At 38.1% G+C, this 21271-nt stretch overlaps 1 protein-coding gene across 3 annotated transcripts in view; it reads right to left on the bottom strand.

Moving 5' to 3' along the window:
* Ccz1 (vacuolar fusion protein CCZ1) overlaps positions 1–21271 on the bottom strand; it is a 154646-nt gene that overhangs the window by 21423 nt on the left and 111952 nt on the right. For all 3 annotated transcript variants that reach the window (XM_076187384.1, XM_076187385.1, XM_076187383.1), the window contains one exon: positions 8280–8404. In XM_076187384.1, the coding sequence (XP_076043499.1) occupies positions 8280–8404 (125 nt within the window). The remainder of the gene's footprint in view (positions 1–8279; positions 8405–21271) is intronic.

Below are 21271 nucleotides of genomic sequence, written 5' to 3'. Positions count from 1 at the left end.
AAATTTTGCTCACACATACTACCTCACCTCCCATCCCCCTGCCCATTCCACCTCATGCAATCACAACATCATCCATATATAACCATTCTCCATTCACCCCTGTCTTCTGTCCTCTCCTGTCCTTCCTCAACAGACATTCCCCTTTTCCCCAAAGCCCCCTTCACTCCATCCATCCACCTCATCCTAGGACATCCCCTCATGTTCACTCCCTACACATCTGCCTTCCATACCTCTTTTACTAGTCTTTCTTCACTCATTCTTTCCATGTGTCCAAACCATCCTAATATTCTTTCATCAACCCTATCTCTCAGCTCCTTTTCCACCCCTGTTCTCATCCTCACCTCCTCATTTCTCACTATCTAGCCTAGTAACCCCCATCATACTTCTCAGACACCTCATCTCAAACACATTCAAACTCCTTCTCTCTTCTTCTCTTATGTTCCATGTTTCCGCCCCATACAGTGCTGTTGGCACAATCACTCCTTCATACAGTCTCCTCTTAGCATCCATTTCCAAATGTCTATTCCTCATTACACTCTTTAATCCACCAAGGCATTTACTCGCTTCTCTCAATCTACATTCTACCTCCACCTTCACTCCACCTTTTCCTGCCACATTTGCACCCGAGTATCTAAAACTATCCACTTGCTCCAGTCGCTCTCCCTTAATGCTCACTTCCAGTTTACTGCCATTTTCACCCCTTGTACATCTCATCACCATACTTTTACTCACATATATCTTTAGCTTTCTTCTATCACATACTCTCCCAAACTCTGCCACCAACTTCCTCAATCCCTCCTCCAATCCTGCCACAAGCGCAGTGTCGTCTGCAAACAACAGCTGGCTCACCTCCCACTTTTCTCCATTTTCTTTAACCATCTCCAATCCCTTGCCCACTACCCTTGCATTTACCTCTTGCACCACCCCATCCATGTATAAGTTGAACACTCAGGGCGACATAACGCATCCCTGACGAAATCCCACCTTTACCTCGAACCAATCACTCTCTCCATTTCCAATCCTGACACAGGCTCTACTACTCTCATAAAAATTCTTGACAGCTCCTAGCTTTCCTCCTATCCCATATATCTGCATAACCTCCCACAGTGTTTTTCTGTCTACCCTATCATAAGCCTTTTCTAGATCCATAAAAGCCAAAAAAAAACATCCTTCCCTTTCCTATAGATTTCTCACATATATGTCTTACCACAAAGATCTGATCTACACAACCTCTACCTGTCCTAAATCCACACTGTTCCTCACCAATTACTCCTTCTGTTCCTCTCCTAATCCTCTCAATCAAGATCCTCCCATAAGCCTTCCCAACTACACTTAACAAGCTAATCCCTCTGAAACTACTACATTCACACTTGTTCCCTTTTCCCTTGTAAAGTGGAACTATACAGGCACTCCTCCAGTCCTCCGGCACTCTACCCTCTCTCCAGCAAACATTAAATAACCTCACCAGCCAGTCCACCATCACTGTACCTCCCTTTTTCAGACATTCTGCATGGCATCCATCCAGACCAGGTGCCTTACCTGCTTTCATCATCTTAACAACTGCCTTCACTTCATCCTTCCTTATTTCTCCTCCATTCTCCTCACTCATCACTCTCATTTTCTTCGCATTTCCCACTGCAGCTATCTTTCCCTCCCTATCCTCCTTCACATTTAGCAACTCCCTAAAATATTCTGCCCATCTTCCCCTTACTGCATATCGAAAGATTACAAAACTGGTGAAGAGGTCAAAAAAGTAAACTCAGAGAAAGATCTTGGAGTGATATTCAGCAAGGACATGACACCAGATAAGCATATTAATAAAATGGTTGGAGAAACCTACAATTTACTGAGGTCAATAAAAGTGGCTTTTGCTTATTTGGATGAGGAAATGATAAAAAAAAATTCTAACTACATTAACAAGACCAAAACTTGAGCAGCAACACTATGGACACCCAGTACCAAAAAGAATATAAAAAAATTAGAAAGAATACAAAGAGCAACAACAAAACTAGTACCAACTCTCCGAAATGACATATGAGCAAAGACTGTCCAAATTAGGATTACCAACTGTGGAACAAAGAAAGGAAAGAGGAGACTTACTATCTATAGAATAATGAGAGGAATGGAAATCTTAGATAAGAATGACTTATTGAAATGGGATAATGGAAAAAGAAGAGGACACAAAAAGAAACTAAAAAAAGATAAATACAGAAAAGATCTGAGAGAAGAAAAAGCTTCCCACACAGAGTAATAGATGCTTGGAACAAATTAGACAAAGAAACAGTGTGCAAACACTATTCAAAATTTTAAGAAAAAACTTGATGCTGAGAGATACAAAGACGGGTCACCACGAGCATAGCTCCCTTCCTGTATAATACAACTAGGTAAATACATACCATTCTAACTGGGCGCAACCCCCCACCGAGTCACTGAGGAGTCGCTAAGGAAAACGTACCATTGTAAACAATGGGATTTTGGACCTTACAGGATGGTGGAAGAAGGGTACTATTTCCACCATAATGTAGATCAAGACCAGGAGCAGCTGATGAGACAATGCCATTTTGCTCTCTGTGGTGCTTAGTACCCTTCTGCCGCGGCGTACCTCATACAAGAAAGGGACAGATGGGCCAACTGCACTTTCCTAGATAAACCTTATGATAAAGTCCCACACAAAAAACTATTGAGAAAACTAGAAACCATAGGAGGGATACAAGGTAAACTATTGAAATGGATGGAAGAAAAATGAGGGTAGTACTCAAAGATAAGACTTCTACTTGGGAAGAGGTAATTAGTGTAGTGCTACAAGGATCAGTGTTGGCTCCAATAATGTTTGCCATTTATGTGAATGATATGGACGAGGGTGTGGAATGTTACATGAGCTTCTTTGCAAATCATGCAAAATTGTTAAAGTGAGTACTGAAACGGACTGTCACTCACTACAGAGATTTGAACAGGGTTTGGGAATGGAGTCACAAGTGGAAAGTGGAATTCAACATTAACCCCTTCCATACGGTGCCGCACACGTAGGCGTCATGAGGAGCAAGTGGATTCGCGACGCTGCCATATCGGCGTCTTGATTATATTTATTGTAGTTGCCCCTGTGTTTTTACATTCTCCCTAATCTGCTCTTAATCCCATTCTCTGTGGTTTTCAAAATTCATGGGTGAAAGAGAGAACGATTGATATAAGCCGTGACTATATTTTATGATGCGAGTATTATTACGACACGTCGTACGGCTGGCATTGGCTGCTGCCCACGAGATTTAAGTCCCGTAGTGAAGTGGTTAAGAAATGTAGCATAATGGAATTTGGAAAAAGTGAAAAAAGGATATCAGGACAATATAAAATTGGTGAAAAAGGATATCAGGACAATACAAAATTGGTGAAAAAGAAGTAAAGAAAGTGGGATCTGAAAAAGACCAGGGAGTGATCATTACAAAAGATATGTTCCCTAACAAACATATAAACAAAATTGTCGGTGAAACCTATAACTTGTTAAGATCAATAAAAGTGGCTTTTACTTACTTAGATGAAGAAATGGTAAAGAAAATACTAGTTACATTCATAAGGCCTACATTGGAGTATGCAGCAATTCTATGGTAACCCAGTGCAAAAAATATATAAAGAAGATTGAGAAAATAAAGAGAGCAACTACAAAGATGGCCATAACACTATCAAAACTCTCATATGAAGATTGTTAAAACTGGAGTTGCCGACTCTGGAACAAAGAAGAGAAAGAGACAACTTGTTGACCATCTACAGATGTATGAAAGGCATGAAGTCCTTGATAGAGAAGACTTACTAAATTGGGAAAACAGAAACACAAGAGGACATGGAAGGAAGCTCAAAAAGGACAGCTAACATGAGCATAGCTCCCCTTCCCATAAAATACAACTAGGTAAATACACACACACAATAAAGAAGGCTTTTTACATGGAACACAGTGCTCACCACCTTGGACTTAAAGGCTGGCTTTAGACAGATTCCTTTGGCGGAAAAGTCTCGTAAGATCACAGCTTTCTCAACTCCATTAGGTCATTATGAATGGCTTCACTACTACCCCATGGGATTGTGGAATGCTCCTTTAACATGTCAGTGTATTGTTAACTAAATTTTTAATGGACTAGTGAAAAATGGACTTTTCTGTATCTGGATGACTTGATTCTGGTTTCCAAGGATGTGGAAAGTCACTTCCATGAGTTGTCCTTAGTCTTGCAATGTTTTGCTGAAGCTGGGTTGAAGCTCAATTTACCCAAATGTTCATTTTTTTTAGGTCCAGCATCCAATTCTTGGGTCATGTAGTAGACAAAGATGGCATTCATACTACAGTTGACAAGATCACAACTGTTAGAAACTTTCCTACACCTAAGAAAGTTGGCCAAGTACATTATTTCCTAGGATTGGCAGGATACTATTGTGCTTTTGTAAAAGACATAGCATCACCTCTTACTCGTCTCCTCAAAAAGAATGTTTCCTTCCAGTGGCATGATGCTCATCAGAAAAGTTTTGACACCTTGTAGCAGGCATTTAGTCAGGTACCTATGTTGATATTCCCAGAGTATACTCTTCCTTTTACCATTTGCACTGATGCTTCTGGTCTAGGTATTGGAGCTGTCCTAATGCAGCAAGCAGACAGTCATTGTTCACCTAGGCACAAACTCAATCATGCTGAGTCTCACTACTCTGTTTTACATCTGGAAGCTTTAGCAGTGGTGTGGGCTTTAAAGCATTTTTGTGACAACATCTTTGGACATCCCATCACAGTTGAAACATACCACAGTGCTGTCACACAAATTTTCAAAGGCAAAAATCTTGCAGGCAGCCTAGCCAGATGGTTTCTTATTAGTGAGGAGTTTATTCCAGTCCTTAACCCCTTCCATACGGTGCCGCACACATAGGCGTCATGAGGAGCAAGTGGATTCGCGACGCTGCAATATCGGCGTCTTGATTATATTTATTGTAGTTGCCCCTGTGTTTTTACATTCTCCCTAATCTGCTCTTAATCCCATTCTCTGTGGTTTTCAGAATTCACGGGTGAAAGAGAGAACGATCGATATAAGCCGTGACTATATTTTATGATGCGAGTATTATTATGACACGTCGTACGGCTGGCATTGGCTGCTGCCCGCGAGATTTAAGTCCTGTAGTGAAGTGGTTAAGCATATTCCAGGATGTGAAAACAATGTTGCAGATGTACTTTCACAAAATGTACCCATAGCTGCTGTTGCTGTGATTCACAACTTCTCCCCATGAGATTTAGCTAAACTCAACTTGAGGACCCTATTTGGTCTGTTGTCTTTTGCACCTTAGAATCTGGAGATGATACTATCTTGCCAAAATTGCCTGCACCTCTGTCTCAATTCTCCTTGCAAGACAGTGTTCTCACTCATAATGTGAGTGTTTAAGCAAGATGTGGCACAGTTAGTGATCCCTGAGTCTTTAGTCCCTGTTGTTTTGTCTCTTGATCATGATTCCCCTAAGCTGGTCACCCAGATCATGACAAAACTCTGGCCATGGCTCGCAAGAAATATTATAGACCTTGGATGCATTTAGACATTGCCACTCATGTAGTCCAGTGCAAGTCTTATGCTCAGAACAAAGGTTCTACTTATACTGCTCCTATTCTAGAGTATACTACTACTCCTCGCCCTTTTAACACTGTAGCCAGTGATCTCTTGCAATTGCCTAATAGCATTCAAGGCTCAGGGTATGTTCTTATATGTATTGATAACTTTAGCCATTTTGTGATATTGGCTCCCTTGCATAATAAATCTGCCCCAGTTGTTGCTCAGGTTCTAGTTTCCAATGTCTTCTGTCCTTAAACTACTTCTCCTTCAGTGTTGCTTAGCAACAATGGGACTGAGTTTAAGAATGAGGTCATAGCCAACATTTGCAAACAATACATCACCCAAGCTTTCGTGACTACTTACCACCCCTCTTATAACGGTCTGGTGGATCGGACAAATAGGAAAATACTTGATATCCTAAGGCATGTTGTTAGTGATCTGCAAGAAACTTGGGAAGACTGGCTACCCCATGTCAGTGCTTGCATTAATAGCATTATGTCATTTATGGTTCTGAGAAGAGGCTTCTGAATAATCTTTTGGATAGTCCTATTTGTCGTTTCTACAACTCTGAAGATTATATTCACCTTCAGTGTCATACACTGCATACCATTTATGATTCTGTCAGAAGAAACCTTCAGGAATCTAGGTCAAACATGATACAGAAACAAAATAGTAAGGCTACACCTGTTTCCATCCAAGTAGGTGTTCATGTATTTAAACAAATTCCTGAGTGACAGTCTAAATTAAAACACCAAATTTACTGGTCCTTTTCTGGTGATGCAGAGGCTTCATCCCAACAAATTAATGGTTTTTGACCCATCTCAGGGACTTAAGTGAGGTCCTGTATTCTGATAGGCTTAAGAAGACACAGGTATCCATATATACATTTACCCAGTGTCCCGCAAGGCCCAATGTTCCCGATGTATTACCCCCTGTTCACCACTCATATCATTTATGTTCAAAAGGTACAATGCCTAGATGGAGGAGTGAGACTATTGTGTCCATATATCACTGTGTAAAACTTGTCATTGTAACTGATATCTATTCAGTATGTACATACATACATACACATTCAGTATGTACATTATGTAAATAACTATGTGCAGCCTCAGTTATGCTTGGCATAACCAAGGGGGATTTGACCTCTCTTTTTCAAGAGCTCTTCTATAATTATCTGCCAAATTTATGGTTATTATTTTCCCATTGTCTTATGTCTATTATGTATTTCATATGTATATTGTCTGATGTCACAGACATCCCGCAATTTATTCATTTCTATTGGCCATTATGTAATTGTACCATGTTTCATTGTGTTTATTGCATTTCTTGTATTTGTCTGCTTCCTGCCACAAGTATTTACCTAGTTATATCATACGGGAAGGGAGCCATGTTCGTGGTGACCTGTCTTTGTATCTCTCAGCATCAAGTTTTTTCTTAGAATCTTGAATAATGTTTGTGCACACTGTTTCTCTGTCCAATTTGTTCCGAGTATCTATCTCTTCTGTAATTATCTTTTTTTTGGTTTCTTTTCGTGTCCTCTTGTTTTTTCATTGTCCCATTGCAATAAGTCATTCTTATCTAAGATTTCCATTCCCTTCATAATTCTATAGATAGTAGGTCTCCTCTTTCCCTTCTTTGTTCCAAAGTTGGTAATTCTAATTTGGACAGTCTTTGTTCATATGTCATTTTGGAAAGAGTTGGTGCCAGCTTTGTTGTTGCTCTTTGTATTCTTTCTAACTTCTTTATATTCTTTTTGGTACTGGGTGTCCATAGTGTTGCTGCGTACTCAAGTTTTGGTCTTATTAGTGTAGTTAACTTTTCTTTTTATAATTTCTTTGTCCAAATAGGCAAATGCCACTTTTACCGAGCTCAATAAATTATAGGTTTCTCCGATTATTTTATTAATATGCTTATCCGGTGCCATGTCTTTGCTGATCATCACTCCAAGGTCTTTTTCAGAGTTTACTTTTTCTGACCTCTTCTTCACCAATTTTATAATCTCTCGATATTCTGTTTTTACTTTTTCCAAATTCCATTATACTACATTTCTTGATATTGAATTTCACTTCCCACTTTTGAGTCCATTTCCAGATCTTGTCCAAGTTTTGTAATGAGTTGCAATCCTCCTCCGTTTTTACTTTTAGTATTTTTGCGTCGTCTGCAAAGAAATTCATACAACACTCTACTCCTTCATCCATGTCATTTATGTATATAGCAAATATGATAGGAGCCAGTACTGATCCCTGCGAGACACCACTTATCATTTCTTCCCAATTTGAGAATTTATCTCTAATTACTACTTTCATTTTCCTCCCAGTCAGGAAGTCTTTCATCCATTCCAATAATTTTCCTCTGATGCCACCTATTGATTCTATCTTCCTTATTAGTGTTGTTTCCTTGGTGATGACACCAAGAGGTGGTGGCCAAGCTATGTAGTGGGAACATGTATTGTAGTTGTAATATATATATTTATCAACATATCTATGTATATAGCCATTCTAGTGGGTTTCTGCTAATGAAATTATAATTCCCGTGTGTTTTGAGCATGCCCATGCTGGGTGAGCAGTACTGTTCCTGGTTTGACCGAAGACACACACTCTGTATCATTCTTTAATTAAGTATTTGATCAGTTGGACTTCTTTCACTCATGGTATCTACAATTTCTGCAATCTCACTGTGACATAATCTGCTCATAATTACATATCTACTCACCAGTAACTTCGACAATATTTGCATTCCTGTGATTGACGACAACAAAGAATTCCCTTCCATCACAAGACCGTCCAACAATCCAGTGGTCCTGCAACGTTTTGACAACCATCTCTGTTCCTCCACACCTGTGTAAACAAAAGGTGCATTACCTTGGTAGTAAGCACTGCATTGTATACAAGTTAAATAAAATCACCTTGAACATCAGACACAATATCAAATTGCTAAAGATATTTCCAAACATTCATGACTAAAAGTAGACCATGTTTCCTTTACCAAGCTATGTCAAGTGAAACTAAGTCATATTTCCTTAACCTCTTCAATATGAGTCAAATTCTTGTGGGTGGCATCAGCTGCCAGATGTGTGATGATTCAATGATGTATCATAATACTCATGTTATACAATATAAAGTTACAGCTGTATTACTTGTTCTCTTTCACTCCTAATATCAACCTCTTTAACAGATGTCAAATTCTCGTGTCCAGCATTGAATGTCTGATGTGCAATGATGCATCATGATATTCGTGTTATGAAATACAAAGTCAATGCTGATTTACTCACTCTGAGGAAAAAAAAAAAAAAAAAAAAAAAAACTCAGGGGTCACTCATCCACATCTACAAAATAAATATAATCAGAATACCAATGCCAGCATCCTCATATACCACTCACACCTCATGACGCCTATGTCGGCATCATCATATGGAAGAAGTTAATTACCACAGAAAATATGATCAATCCAGTTCAAAGAATAAAGGGTCACTCAGTTATAACTACATACATACATATACCAATGGCTTTTTCCTCCTTACAAGGGAGGTACCCAAAGTCAAAGGCATAAATCCACTCCCACTCATTTCATCCCCACATACTCCACTCCCATTCACCCCTCCCTCTTTTCTTGGATCCTCCTGGATGATGGGTCATCCCTGCATCTCATCCACTGTCCTGGGTCAAACGCAATGTAGCAAGACACAGCACATCCAAAGCAAGTCCACTTCATCAAATCAGTGACCCCCCCTTCTCTACCACCTCGTACAGGAAAAGAAAAGATGGGGAGAAATCCCTTCGGGCTGCATCAAAATATCATTCACATATACTCCCTCACACCCCCATCCCCCACCCACTCCCTTCCATGCATCACAACACCATACACACCATTCTCCATTCACCCCTATCTTCTGTCTTCCCACTTCCTTCCTAACAGACATTCTCCTCTTTCCCAATGCCCCTTTTACCCCATCCATCTCATCCTTGGTTGCACCCTCATGTTTACTCCCTCCACCTCTGCCTTCCACACCTTTTACTAATTTTCTTCATTCATTCTTTCTGTGTGTCCAAACCATCCCAATATTCTTTCATCAACCCTATCTCCCAATTCTCTTTCCACCCCTGCTCTCTTCCTCACTTCCTTGTTTCTCACCCTATCCAACCTAGTAACCCCTACCATACTTCTCAGGAATTTCATCTCAAACACATTTAAACTCTTCCTCTTTTATGTTCCATGTCTCTACCCCATACAGTGCTGTTGGCACAATCACCCCTTTATACAATCTCTTCTTAACATCCATTCCCAAATGTCTTTCTTGTTACATTTTTTAATCCCCCCCAAGGCATTTACTTGCTTCTCTCAATCTACATTCTACATCCATCTCCACTACTCCCTTTCCTGCCACATTCACACCCAAGTATCTGAAGCTATCCATTTCCTCCAGTCTCCCTTAATACTCGGTTCCAATTTGTTGCCATCCTCTCCCCTTGTGCATCTCATCACCTTACATTATCACCCACATTTGTCTTCAAACTCCTTCTTTCACACACCTTTCCAAATTCTGTCACTAACTTCCTTAATCCCTCCTCTGATCCTGATACAAGTGCAGTGTCATCAGCAAACAACCATCTCCAATCCCTTGCATTTACCTCTCGCACCACCCCATCCATGTATAAATTGAATAGCCAAGAGAATACAACACATCCCTGACAAAGTCTCACTTTTACCTCAAACCATTCACTCTCTCCATTTCTAATTCTAACACAGGCTCTACTACTCCCATAAAAACTCATGACTGCTCTTAACAGCTTTCCTTCTATCCCATATATCTGCAATACAACCACTCCTCGTTTAACGACCTACTCAGTTAACGACAGGCTTTATGACAGACCAATATTCGTTTAACGTAAATCTCCCGAAGTTACGACGTCGTGTATGATAAGTTGGCTGAGGCAAATTTGTATGATGTTATAAATGAACTTGTACGGTGGATATTAGCAGTGAGGTAAAATGTTCTGAAGCTTAGGTCTACATTACCATCCTGGAAGCTGCAAAAACTACCTGGGGTACAGTATATACCAGTACAGACGCTCCTCTACTTACATTCATTCGTTTTACATTTATTTGATTTTAAGTTTGAACTGATTGTAAAAAAATTTGTAATATTTTTTTTTTTTAGTGAATTTATTGGTTTAGCGCGCTCTCCGTAGTACGAGACTTTCAAATGATACTTACACATGACGCTGTGTCCACTGTTTACATGGCACAAACGACAGACTGAACGTGCCTTGCCTCCTCCTCCTCCCCCTCCTCCTTCTCCTCCATCATCTCACTTTATGTTGCTTGAATTTAATTTATTTGAAATTAATGTTATTATTTTAGAATGTTATGTTTATAATTAATGATTTAGGGGTGTTTTATAAGATACGGTAATAGAATTTATGGATGTATAGTACAGTATGAACGGTCATACATTACTGGAACGTACAGTAACAACTTATGTTCATTTTCACGTTACATTCGGCCGTTCGGAACGTAACTAAAACGTAAGTTGAGGAGCGTCTGTATTGGTAAATTCTTAGTTTCGACCATGGGCACAATATAGCAATAGAAAATTAATTATTAATTTTGTAAATTATAATGTATCAACATAATATGCAATTTTGTGAGCAGAAATAAAAAAACAAAAAGGTGCTAAAACAGATTTCGTAAGTAACGAACTCGTGTTGGACGAATGGTACGCCATGTTTGTTATGATAGATGCCGACGTCGAAGAAATGAAAGGATGATAAATTCGTCTAACCTAAACTAAACTAACCTAACCTGTGTATAAATCATTACCTGCAAATTAAATGTCATCCGGCTCGTCCTCGTTGTCGTCGTCGTGAGAGACGTTGTCGGGCTTTTCAACCACTCTCTCAGCTTCCGGGGTATACAAAGTTCTTGCAGCTTGAAGGAATGCATGTATCTCTACTGCATAACATTCCTTCAAGAAAATATACCTGGTGAGGTACTGTTGGAAGTACCGAGGCCATCAATTGACAGACGACAAGATGGCGTCTCGATCCTATGCTACCGACTTCGTTCATTAGCATATTTGCTTGTAGCAAGGTATTTTTTATTCTCATTTCCGCCCACAAAATTGCATATTACGTTGATACATTTTAATTTACATAATTAATAATTAATTTTCTATTGCTATATTGCGCCCATGGTCGAAACTAAAAAAAATACCCCGGTATTTAATACGGAATGTCAGCATACGCAGATTTGGTCATATACTATAATTTCAGGAACCTAACCACCACGTGGGGTGTAGGGGGGTGGGTTGGAGCTGTAGCACCTAGGGTAGGAAGCAGCCGCATCCTAAGGGATGGCTTCATGCACTTGGTCAGCACCTTTCACCCCAACTCTCACTTGTGGGTCCTAGTAGCTGTTAGTATAGGACAGCGGCCACACCCCGGGCAACCATCCCGGCTGATGGGGTAAACCAAGTGAGGGGTGCCACACACTGTGACATGGAGCAGTGCCAGCTCTACTAGATGAAGACTAGAACAGCAAGCTCAGTATATGTGCTCTACTTGTCAGAGGACTTTGGTGAGTTTGGTGTGATAGCAAGATGGGTGACACATCTAGGGCGAACCAGGCATGTAAATGGCAATCGGCCAGTCACCGTAGAAAAGGATTGGAGCCCTTACTACGTATTTATCCAAGATTAACTATGGAGCAAAACCAAAGAGTAAATGAAGTGAACAGCGTGAATGGGAGTCTTTTTCCAGAAAGGAGGGAGATTACCTCGCTCGGTCGGGAACATAGTGTACAGTAGGCGGTTTCTGATCGTTATCCGGCGACTGTTGTAACCAAAGAAAAGTTGAGAATGGCTATGTGGAATGTCCGAACATTACACCAAGCGGGGAAATATTATGGGGTATGGAGAGAAATGAACAGAATGAAGATAGATGTTATGGGGCTTAGTGAGGTTAGGTAGCCAGGAGTGGGAGAGGTGAAAAATGAGCATGATTGTATATTCTGGAGAAGGAGCAGAAAAAAGGGTAGGAATAATGATGAACAAAAAGGTTGCTAGTACTATGAAGGGATTCTGGGCAGTGTCAGACAGAGTGCTCTTGGTAAAACTCAGGGGAAAACTTTTTGACATATGTTTAATACAGGTGTATGCTCCCACAGCAGAAGCAGAGGACAGGATAGTAGATGATTTCTATGATAAGTTAGATCAAGCAATGGAACAATGTGGAAATCAAGAGGTTAAGATAGTTATGGGTGATGTAAATGCAAAAGTGGGTTCAGGTGGAGAAGAAGAGGTTGTGGGGCCATTTGGGTTAGGAGAGAGAAATGACAGGGGAGAAAGATGGATAAGCTGGTGCATAGAACATCAACAAATAGTAATGAATACGTGGTTTAGGCAACATCCGCGAAGGCTATGGACATGGAAGGCACCAGGAGATACAGCAAGAAATCAAATAGACTATTTTACTATCAACAGAAGATTTAGAAATGAAGTGATAAAGGTAAAAACATACCCAGGAGCAGATTGTAATAGTGATCATGTGCCAGTTGTTGCAGATATTAGAATAAAATTGAAGAAATTAAGAAAGGAGATGGGGAAACCGAGAAGAGAAGTGTGTTGAGAAAGGACGAAGACTTGAAACAGAGGTATTTGGTTACAGTAGAAAATAAATATGAAGTGCTGCGAGAAGAAGGGGATGTAAATGATCTGGGGTTTCGGTGGCAAAGGTTATGTGAAGCAATAGAAGAGGGAAATAAAAAGGTACTTCCTGAAAATAGGAGGAAAAACAAATGGATAACAGAGGAAATATTCGAACTGATGGATAAGAGAAGAGAAGCTAAAAATAGGGATAGAAATGAATATAGAGAACTTAATAGACAAATCAAAAAGAAGTGTATAGATGCCAAGGAGAGTTGGCTTGATGAACAATGTAGGGAAATTGAGGACCTTGAAAAAAGGGATTCTAAAATGATGTATGATAAGATTAGAGAAATTACCAAGAGAAAGGGGAGTAATGGGGGGGCAATCAAAGATAGAGAAGGAAAGGTTTTAATGGACGAGGAAGATATTAAACATAGATGGGAGGAGTATGTAAGGGACCTATTTGAGGACGACAGACAAGAAGGAGAAGAAGAAAATTATAGATATCTAGATGGGGAAAAAATAATGGAAGAGGAAGTGAAATTTGCAATGAAGAAAATGAAAAAAGGGAAAGCCATGGGTGAGGATGGTGTGATGATTGAAATGTTAGAGGCATTAGGGGATTTTGCAATAAGAAAACTCACTAGTCTAATAAACCAAATTTACGAAAAGGGTACAGTAACGGAACATATGTGTAACTCAATTTTTATACCAATACCAAAGATAAACGGAACAATGGAATGTAGTAAACATTGCACAGTCAGTATCATGAGTCAAATAACCAAAATTATATTAAGGATAGTGTTAAATAGAATAAGAAATAAAGTGAGAGAACAAGTTTCATGGGAGCAATTTGGTTTCATAGAAGGGAAAGGAACAGCAAATGCAATTTTTATAATAAGAACGATTATGGAGAGGATGATAGAAAAACAACAAAATGTATATCTTTGCTTTGTTGACTACGAGAAGGCGTTTGATAGGGTAAGACATGAGGATTTGATAAATATTTTGGAAAGAGTGGATATAAATAGCAAAGACATGAATATCATCAGAAATTTGTATTGGAAACAAAGAGCAGCAGTGCGGGTACGGGAGGAAGAACAGAATTTCAAGCTATAAAGAGGGGAGTGCGTCAAGGCTGTGTTACGTCTCCAGATTTATTTAATTTATATGGGGAGATAATCCTTAGGGAATTAGAGGGAATGGAAGGGATTAAAATTGGAGGATTTAATATAAATCATATCAGATATGCTGATGACACGGTATTGGTGGCTGACTCAGAAGAAAAACTGCAACATCTATTGAATGTAACCTTAAGAGCTAGTGAGGAGAAAGGTTTAAATGTAAATATGGAGAAAACTAAAATACTAGTGGCCAGTAAAACAGATCCACCAAGAGTGCAAGTACAAATAGCAGGGAGAAGAATAGAACAAGTAACCAAATTTTCGTACCTGGGAAGCGTATTGACAGAAGATTGTAGATGTGAAAAAGAAATAAAATCAAGGATAGTGATAGCTAAAAGCACATTTCAGAAAATGAAAGGGGTTTTAACAAACAAGAAAATGTCTACAGATATAAGGAGAAGAACAGTTAAAACATTTATATGGTCAACACTATTATATGGTTCAGAAATGTGGACAATCAGTAAAAAATTGCAAGAAAACTTAGAAGCAGCAGAAATGTGGATATGGAGACGAGTATTAAGAGTACCATGGACAGCGAAGAAAACAAATGAAGAAGTATTGAGAGAAATGGAGACAAATAGGGAATTGATGACAACAATAAGGAAAAGACAGTTGCAATTCTTAGGACATATAATGAGGAGGGAAGGGTTGGAAGAGGTGGTGATGACGGGAATGGTGGAGGGAAGGAGAGCAAGAGGAAAGCAGAGGGAGAAGTATATGGACGGGCTGATGAGGGCGACGGGAAAACAACTCAAACCAGCACAGATGTTACAAGTAACTAGGGACCGTGAACGGTGGTGCTCCATGGTTGCCGAAATCCAAGACGATATGGCACGACGGTAAGGTAAGGTAACCACCGCGTTATTTGAGGGCTTTCTGTACTATCAAAACAGAAAATAAAGATTTAATGTACAGGAGTCCCTCAAATAACGCGGGGGTTAGGTTCCAGAAATTACCGCGTATGACCAAATCCGCGTATGCTGACTTTCCATATTAAATACCGAGAACCGTATGTATGTGTATGTGTACGTGTGTGTGTGTGTGTATTTACCTAGTTGTATTTTACAGGAAGGGGAGCTATGCTCGTGGGGTCCCGTCTTCATATCTCATTTTATCTAAACTATTTTTAAATTCATGTATTGTTTTTGCACACACCACTTTCTCATCTAACTTGTTCCAACTGTCTATTACTCTGTGAGGAAAGCTGTTCTTTTTCAAATCTCTTCTATAGCTGTCTTTTTTTATTTTCTTTCCGTGTCCTCTAGTATTTCTGTCATCCCATTTTATCAGACTCTCTCTGTCAGTAATTTCTATGCCTTTCATGATTCTGTAAATAGCTATCAAATCTCCTCTCTCTCTTCTTTGCTCTAGTGTCTGTAGTTCAAGTTTTTCTAGTATCTCTTCATATGATAGTTTTGAGAGTATTGGTGCCAATTTTGTAATTGCTCTTTGTATTCTTTCAATTTTTTTTATACATTTTTTTGTACTTGGTGACCATATCGTTGCTGCATATTCCAATCTTGGTCTTATCAGGGTGATTAGGATTTTCTTCACCATTTCTTCATCCAGGTATGTAAATGCAACTTTGATTGTTCTTATTAGATTATAAGTTTCTCCAAAAATCTTATTTATATGTTTCTCAGGTGACATATTATTCATAACAATGACTCCCAGGTCCTTCTCATTTTCTACTTTTTTTATTCCTTCTTCTCCCAATTTATATGCTCCTGTTATTCTGTTTTTGCTTTTTCCAAATTCCATTATACTACACTTTTTTGTATTGAACTCCATCTCCCACTTCCTACTCCATTCTTGTACTTTATTTAGATCTCTCTGTAGTGATTCACAATCTTCTTCAGTTTTCACTCTTTTCAGTAGTTTTGCATCATCTGCAAAGAAGCTCATATAGCTTTCAATTCCTTCATCCATATCATTAATATATATAGCAAACATTATTGGGGCCAGAACTGTTCCCTGCAGAACACCGCTTATTACTTCATCCCATTTTGAGTGCTGGTTTCTTATCACTACTCTCATTTTTCTTTCTTGCGAAAAGTCCTCCATCCAATTTAGTAGTTTGCCCTGTATTCCTCCTTCAGTTTCTAATTTCTTAAGCAACTTCTTATGTGGTACTTTGTCAAAAGCTTTCTTTAGATCTAAAAATGCACAGTCCGCCCATCCATCTCTTTCTTGTATTATATCTATTAGCCTTGAATAGAAACATATTAAATTGGTGACGCATGATCGTCCTTGTCTGAATCCAAATTGCCTTGGATTTAACCCTTTGTTTTTTTCTAAATATTTTACCCATCTCTGCACATTTGTACATATTCATTTCTATAACAGGTATATATTTTCCATTTTTCAGGTCTTCTGTCTTTTTTTCCATCTGGTCCAGGCTTTGTCTCTTTTGTCTTTTAACTCCCTACAACTTTTGTTGTACCAACATTTTACATATTCTTTTTCTTGTTTTTGTCTTGGGACATACTTTTCCACTCCTTTTTTGTAAATTTTTGTCAAAATATTCCATTTCTCTTCTACTGTTGTTTCTTCTTTGTATATTTCTTCCCAGTTTTCCTTTTGAAAGAATTCTCTTATTTTATCAAAGTTTGTTTTTTCATACATCATTCTTCCTTTTCTATATTGTTCATTTCTTTTCATATATTTTTCTTCATTAAATTCCAGTTCAATCAATATGTGGTCACTTTTACTTATTGGTGTTTTATATTAAATTTTGTCCACTATTCTAGGTTCGGATGTAATTACTAGGTCTAGTCTCGATGGCTCTTCTTCATTTCTATACCTAGTGTTCTCCTGTATCCATTGTGTCATTGTATGGTCAGTAACCATCTCAAGTAGAGCGTTTCCCCATGAGCCGTCTCCACCCTTTACTGTCATTTCTTCCCAGCAGATTTCTTTGCAATTGAAGTCGCCCATCATAACTATTTTTCCTCCCTCTTCCATTATCTTGTTTAATGTTATCTTTGTGTCCTCTAACATACTTTTATGTTCACTCTCTTCCCATGAGGCTGTTTTCGGGGGCACATAATTTATCACAAACTTTCTGTTCTTCTTATCTCTGTCTTCTACTTCCATCATTATCATCTCTACTGTATTCTTTCCATATGTGACACCTTTCACGTTTATATCCTTCTTAGTCAGGAACATAACTCCACCCCCTTCCTTTTTCACTCCGTTTCTAATCCAATAATTATATGCATCATGTCCTACACTGTTGGGTGGTAGTGGACCTTTTAATTTTGTTTCTACAATTCCCATTATGTCTGGTTCTTTTTCTTTCAAATAATCATTCAGCTCATTCAATCCTGTTATTAATCCATCTATATTTGTGTAAGACACTCTTAGTTTTCTGCCACTTCCATTGTGTTCTCTGTTTCCCTTTTGTTTTTCTCTTGTATGTCGACTTTCTTTAGTTTCATATTCACTACTCTCCAATAGAATCTCTCTTTTTCTGACTCCGTTCTTATCTCGTTTTTTTCCTTTGCTTCAAGTCTTTTCTGTTTTTCTTCCTCTCTTTCCTCTTTATTCATTTCCCTTTTTATCCATACCTTTTTATATTGTTCACTTGTTGCTAGCTTCCCTGTTTTGGATAAGATATTCTCAGCCGTAGTTTGTGACCTGAATTTAATCTTAATTGGTCTGGTCTTGTCTGTACTATATTTCCCTAGCCTGAATTTCTCTTCGATTTGTTTCATTATTTCTGGTTCATCTTCCTGAACTAATTCTAGTAAATTTCTTACTTTTTCATTTTCCTCTTTGATTCTTGTGGTTCTATCTGGGTTATGTTTCTCTTCCATTCCTAATATAATTATACATTTCTTTTTGTCTGCTAAGTCTCTTACTATATTCTTCTGTCTCATCACTTTAATAACTGAGTTTTCAGTTTGTTCATTCATTTGCTGTCTGATTATGTCAGTGAATGCAACTTTGCTATTTTCTTGAATTTTTTTCCAACCCTCCTTGTTCTCCTTATTATTCTCCTTTAAGACTTTATTCTCATCTTTTACTTCTTTTAACTGTTTTTTTAATTCTTCAATTTCCTTAGTTAAGTTTTTGTTCGCCTTCTCTAGTTCTTCCAATTTTTCAACTCTCCGTATAATATTGTTAACATGACCGAACCTACGCTCCAAGTCCTCGATCATCTTATCGACCTTCTCTTCTAGTCTTGTCAGTCGGGGGGGGGTTTGTGTCCCCCCCACCCTCTTTAAATCCCTGGAAAATATTCTCATCACTTTCTACTGTATTGCTCTTATCTATACTTCTAATCTTTACATTTTTATTAGACATTTCATCGTCGTCGGGGGGCCGTTTGTTTACCTTTCGCCTGTCTGCCTGGGCCAAGTCTACTCCTTCCTCATTTCCTTCCATTTCCCTCAGTAATCCCTCCCCTTTTCCGCTTTCCCTACTTTCCTGCTACCCCACGAGCAATTTCCCCCCACCCTGTAAATACAATAGGCACTTCTCTTTGCGTTGGGATCCACAAAACTTCAATTTTCTTCAGAACGTCTTCTAAGCCGTCCATTCGTTGAAGTGTGTGTGTGTGTGTGTGTGTGTGTGTGTGTATTTACCTAGTTGTATTTACCTAGTTGTATTTTACGGGAAGGGGAGCTATGCTCGTGGGGTCCCGTCTTCATATCTCATTTTATCTAAACTATTTTTAAATTCATGTATTGTTTTTGCACACACCACTTTCTCATCTAACTTGTTCCAACTGTCTATTACTCTGTGAGGAAAGCTGTTCTTTTTCAAATCTCTTCTATAGCTGTCTTTTTTTATTTTCTTTCCGTGTCCTCTTGTATTTCTGTCATCCCATTTTATCAGATTCTCTCTATCAGTAATTTCTATGCCTTTCATGATTCTGTAAATAGCTATCAAATCTCCTCTCTCTCTTCTTTGCTCTAGTGTCTGTAGTTTAAGTTTTTGTAGTCTCTCTTCATATGATAGTTTTGAGAGTGTTGGTGCCAATTTTGTAATTGCTCTTTGTATTCTTTCAAGTTTTTTTATACATTTTTTTGTACTTGGTGACCATATCGTTGCTGCATATTCCAATCTTGGTCTTATCAGGGTGATTAGGATTTTCCTCACCATTTCTTCATCCAGGTATGTAAATGCCACTTTGATTGTTCTTATTAAATTATAAGTTTCTCCAAAAATCTTATTTATATGTTTCTCAGGTGACATATTATTCATAACAATGACTCCCAGGTCCTTCTCATTTTCTACTTTTTTTATTCCTTCTTCTCCCAAATTATATGATCCTGTTATTCTGTTTTTGCTTTTTCCAAATTCCATTATACTACACTTTTTTGTATTGAACTCCATCTCCCACTTCCTACTCCATTCTTGTACTTTATTTAGATCTCTCTGTAGTGATTCACAATCTTCTTCAGTTTTCACTCTTTTCAGTAGTTTTGCATCATCTGCAAAGAAGCTCATATAGCTTTCAATTCCTTCATTCATATCATTAATATATATAGCAAACATTATTGGGGCCAGAACTGTTCCCTGCGGGACACCGCTTATTACTTCATTCCATTTTGAGTGCTGATCTCTTATCACTACTCTCATTTTTCTTTCTTGCAAAAAGTCTTCCATCCAATTTAGCAATTTACCTTGTATTCCTCCTTCATATTCTAATTTCTTAAGCAACTTCTTATGTGGTACTTTGTCAAAAGCTTTTTTTAGGTCTAGAAATGCACAATCAGCCCATCCATCTCTTTCTTGTATTATATCTATTAGCCTTGAATAGAAACATATTAAATTGGTGACGCATGATCGTCCTTGTCTGAATCCAAATTGCCTTGAATTTAGTACGTTGTTTTTTTCCAAGTATTTTACCCATCTACTTTTGATAATTCTTTCACAAATTTTTGCTATTGTACTTGTTAGAGAGACTGGTCTATAGTTGGTAGGTTCTTCTTTATTTCCTCCTTTATATATAGGTACTATATTTGCTTTTTTCCAATCTTCTGGAACTTTTCCTTCTTTTAAGGAACTGCTTATTATGCTCTGTATTTTGTCTGCCAGTTCATTCCTGCATTCTTTCAGAATCCAGTTTGCTATTTCATCTGGCCCATGCGATTTTCTGACATCAAAATTACCCAAGTGTGTCAATATTTCATTCTTTGTTACTTCTATTTCTTCCATAGGGGGGACTTTTTCTTTCCACTCAATCTCTTCAGGTTGTATATTTTCCCTTGTAAACACCGATGTAAAATGTTTGTTCATAATTTCTGCCATTTCCATTTCCTCAGTGTATTCAACTCCTCCTTGTCTTAATTTCTCCAAGTCTTGTTTGTTTTTCAGTTTATTGTTTACAAATCTGTAGAATAGTTTTGGTTGATCTTTACACTTTTCTATAACATCTTTTTCATATTTTCTTTTTTCCTCTCTGCACTTTTGTACATATTCATTTCTATAACCAGTATATATTTTCCATTTTTCAGGTCTTCTGTCTTTTTTTCCATCTGGTCCAGGCTTTGTCTCTTTTGTCTTTTAACTCCCTACAACTTTTGTTGTACCAGCATTTTACATATTCTTTTTCTTGTTTTTGTCTTGGGACATACTTTTCCACTCCTTTTTTGTAATTTTTTGTCAAAATATTCCATTTCTCTTCCACTGATGTTTCTTCTTTGTATATTTCTTCCCAGTTTTCTTGTTGGAAGAATTCTCTTATTTTATCAAAGTTTGTTTTTTCATACATCATTCTTCCTTTTCTATATTGTTCATTTCTTTTCATATATTTTTCTTCATTAAATTCCAGTTCAATCAATATGTGGTCACTTTTACCTATTGGTGTTTTATATTCAATCTTGTCCACTATTCTAGGTTCAGATGTAATTATTAAGTCTAGC

Source organism: Oratosquilla oratoria, chromosome 6 (genome assembly GCF_046742065.1).
Source record: "Oratosquilla oratoria isolate Oo_2021 chromosome 6, ASM4674206v1, whole genome shotgun sequence".
Classification (NCBI taxonomy): Eukaryota; Metazoa; Arthropoda; class Malacostraca; order Stomatopoda; family Squillidae; genus Oratosquilla; species Oratosquilla oratoria.
This window is presented reverse-complemented; position numbering and strand designations above follow the sequence as displayed.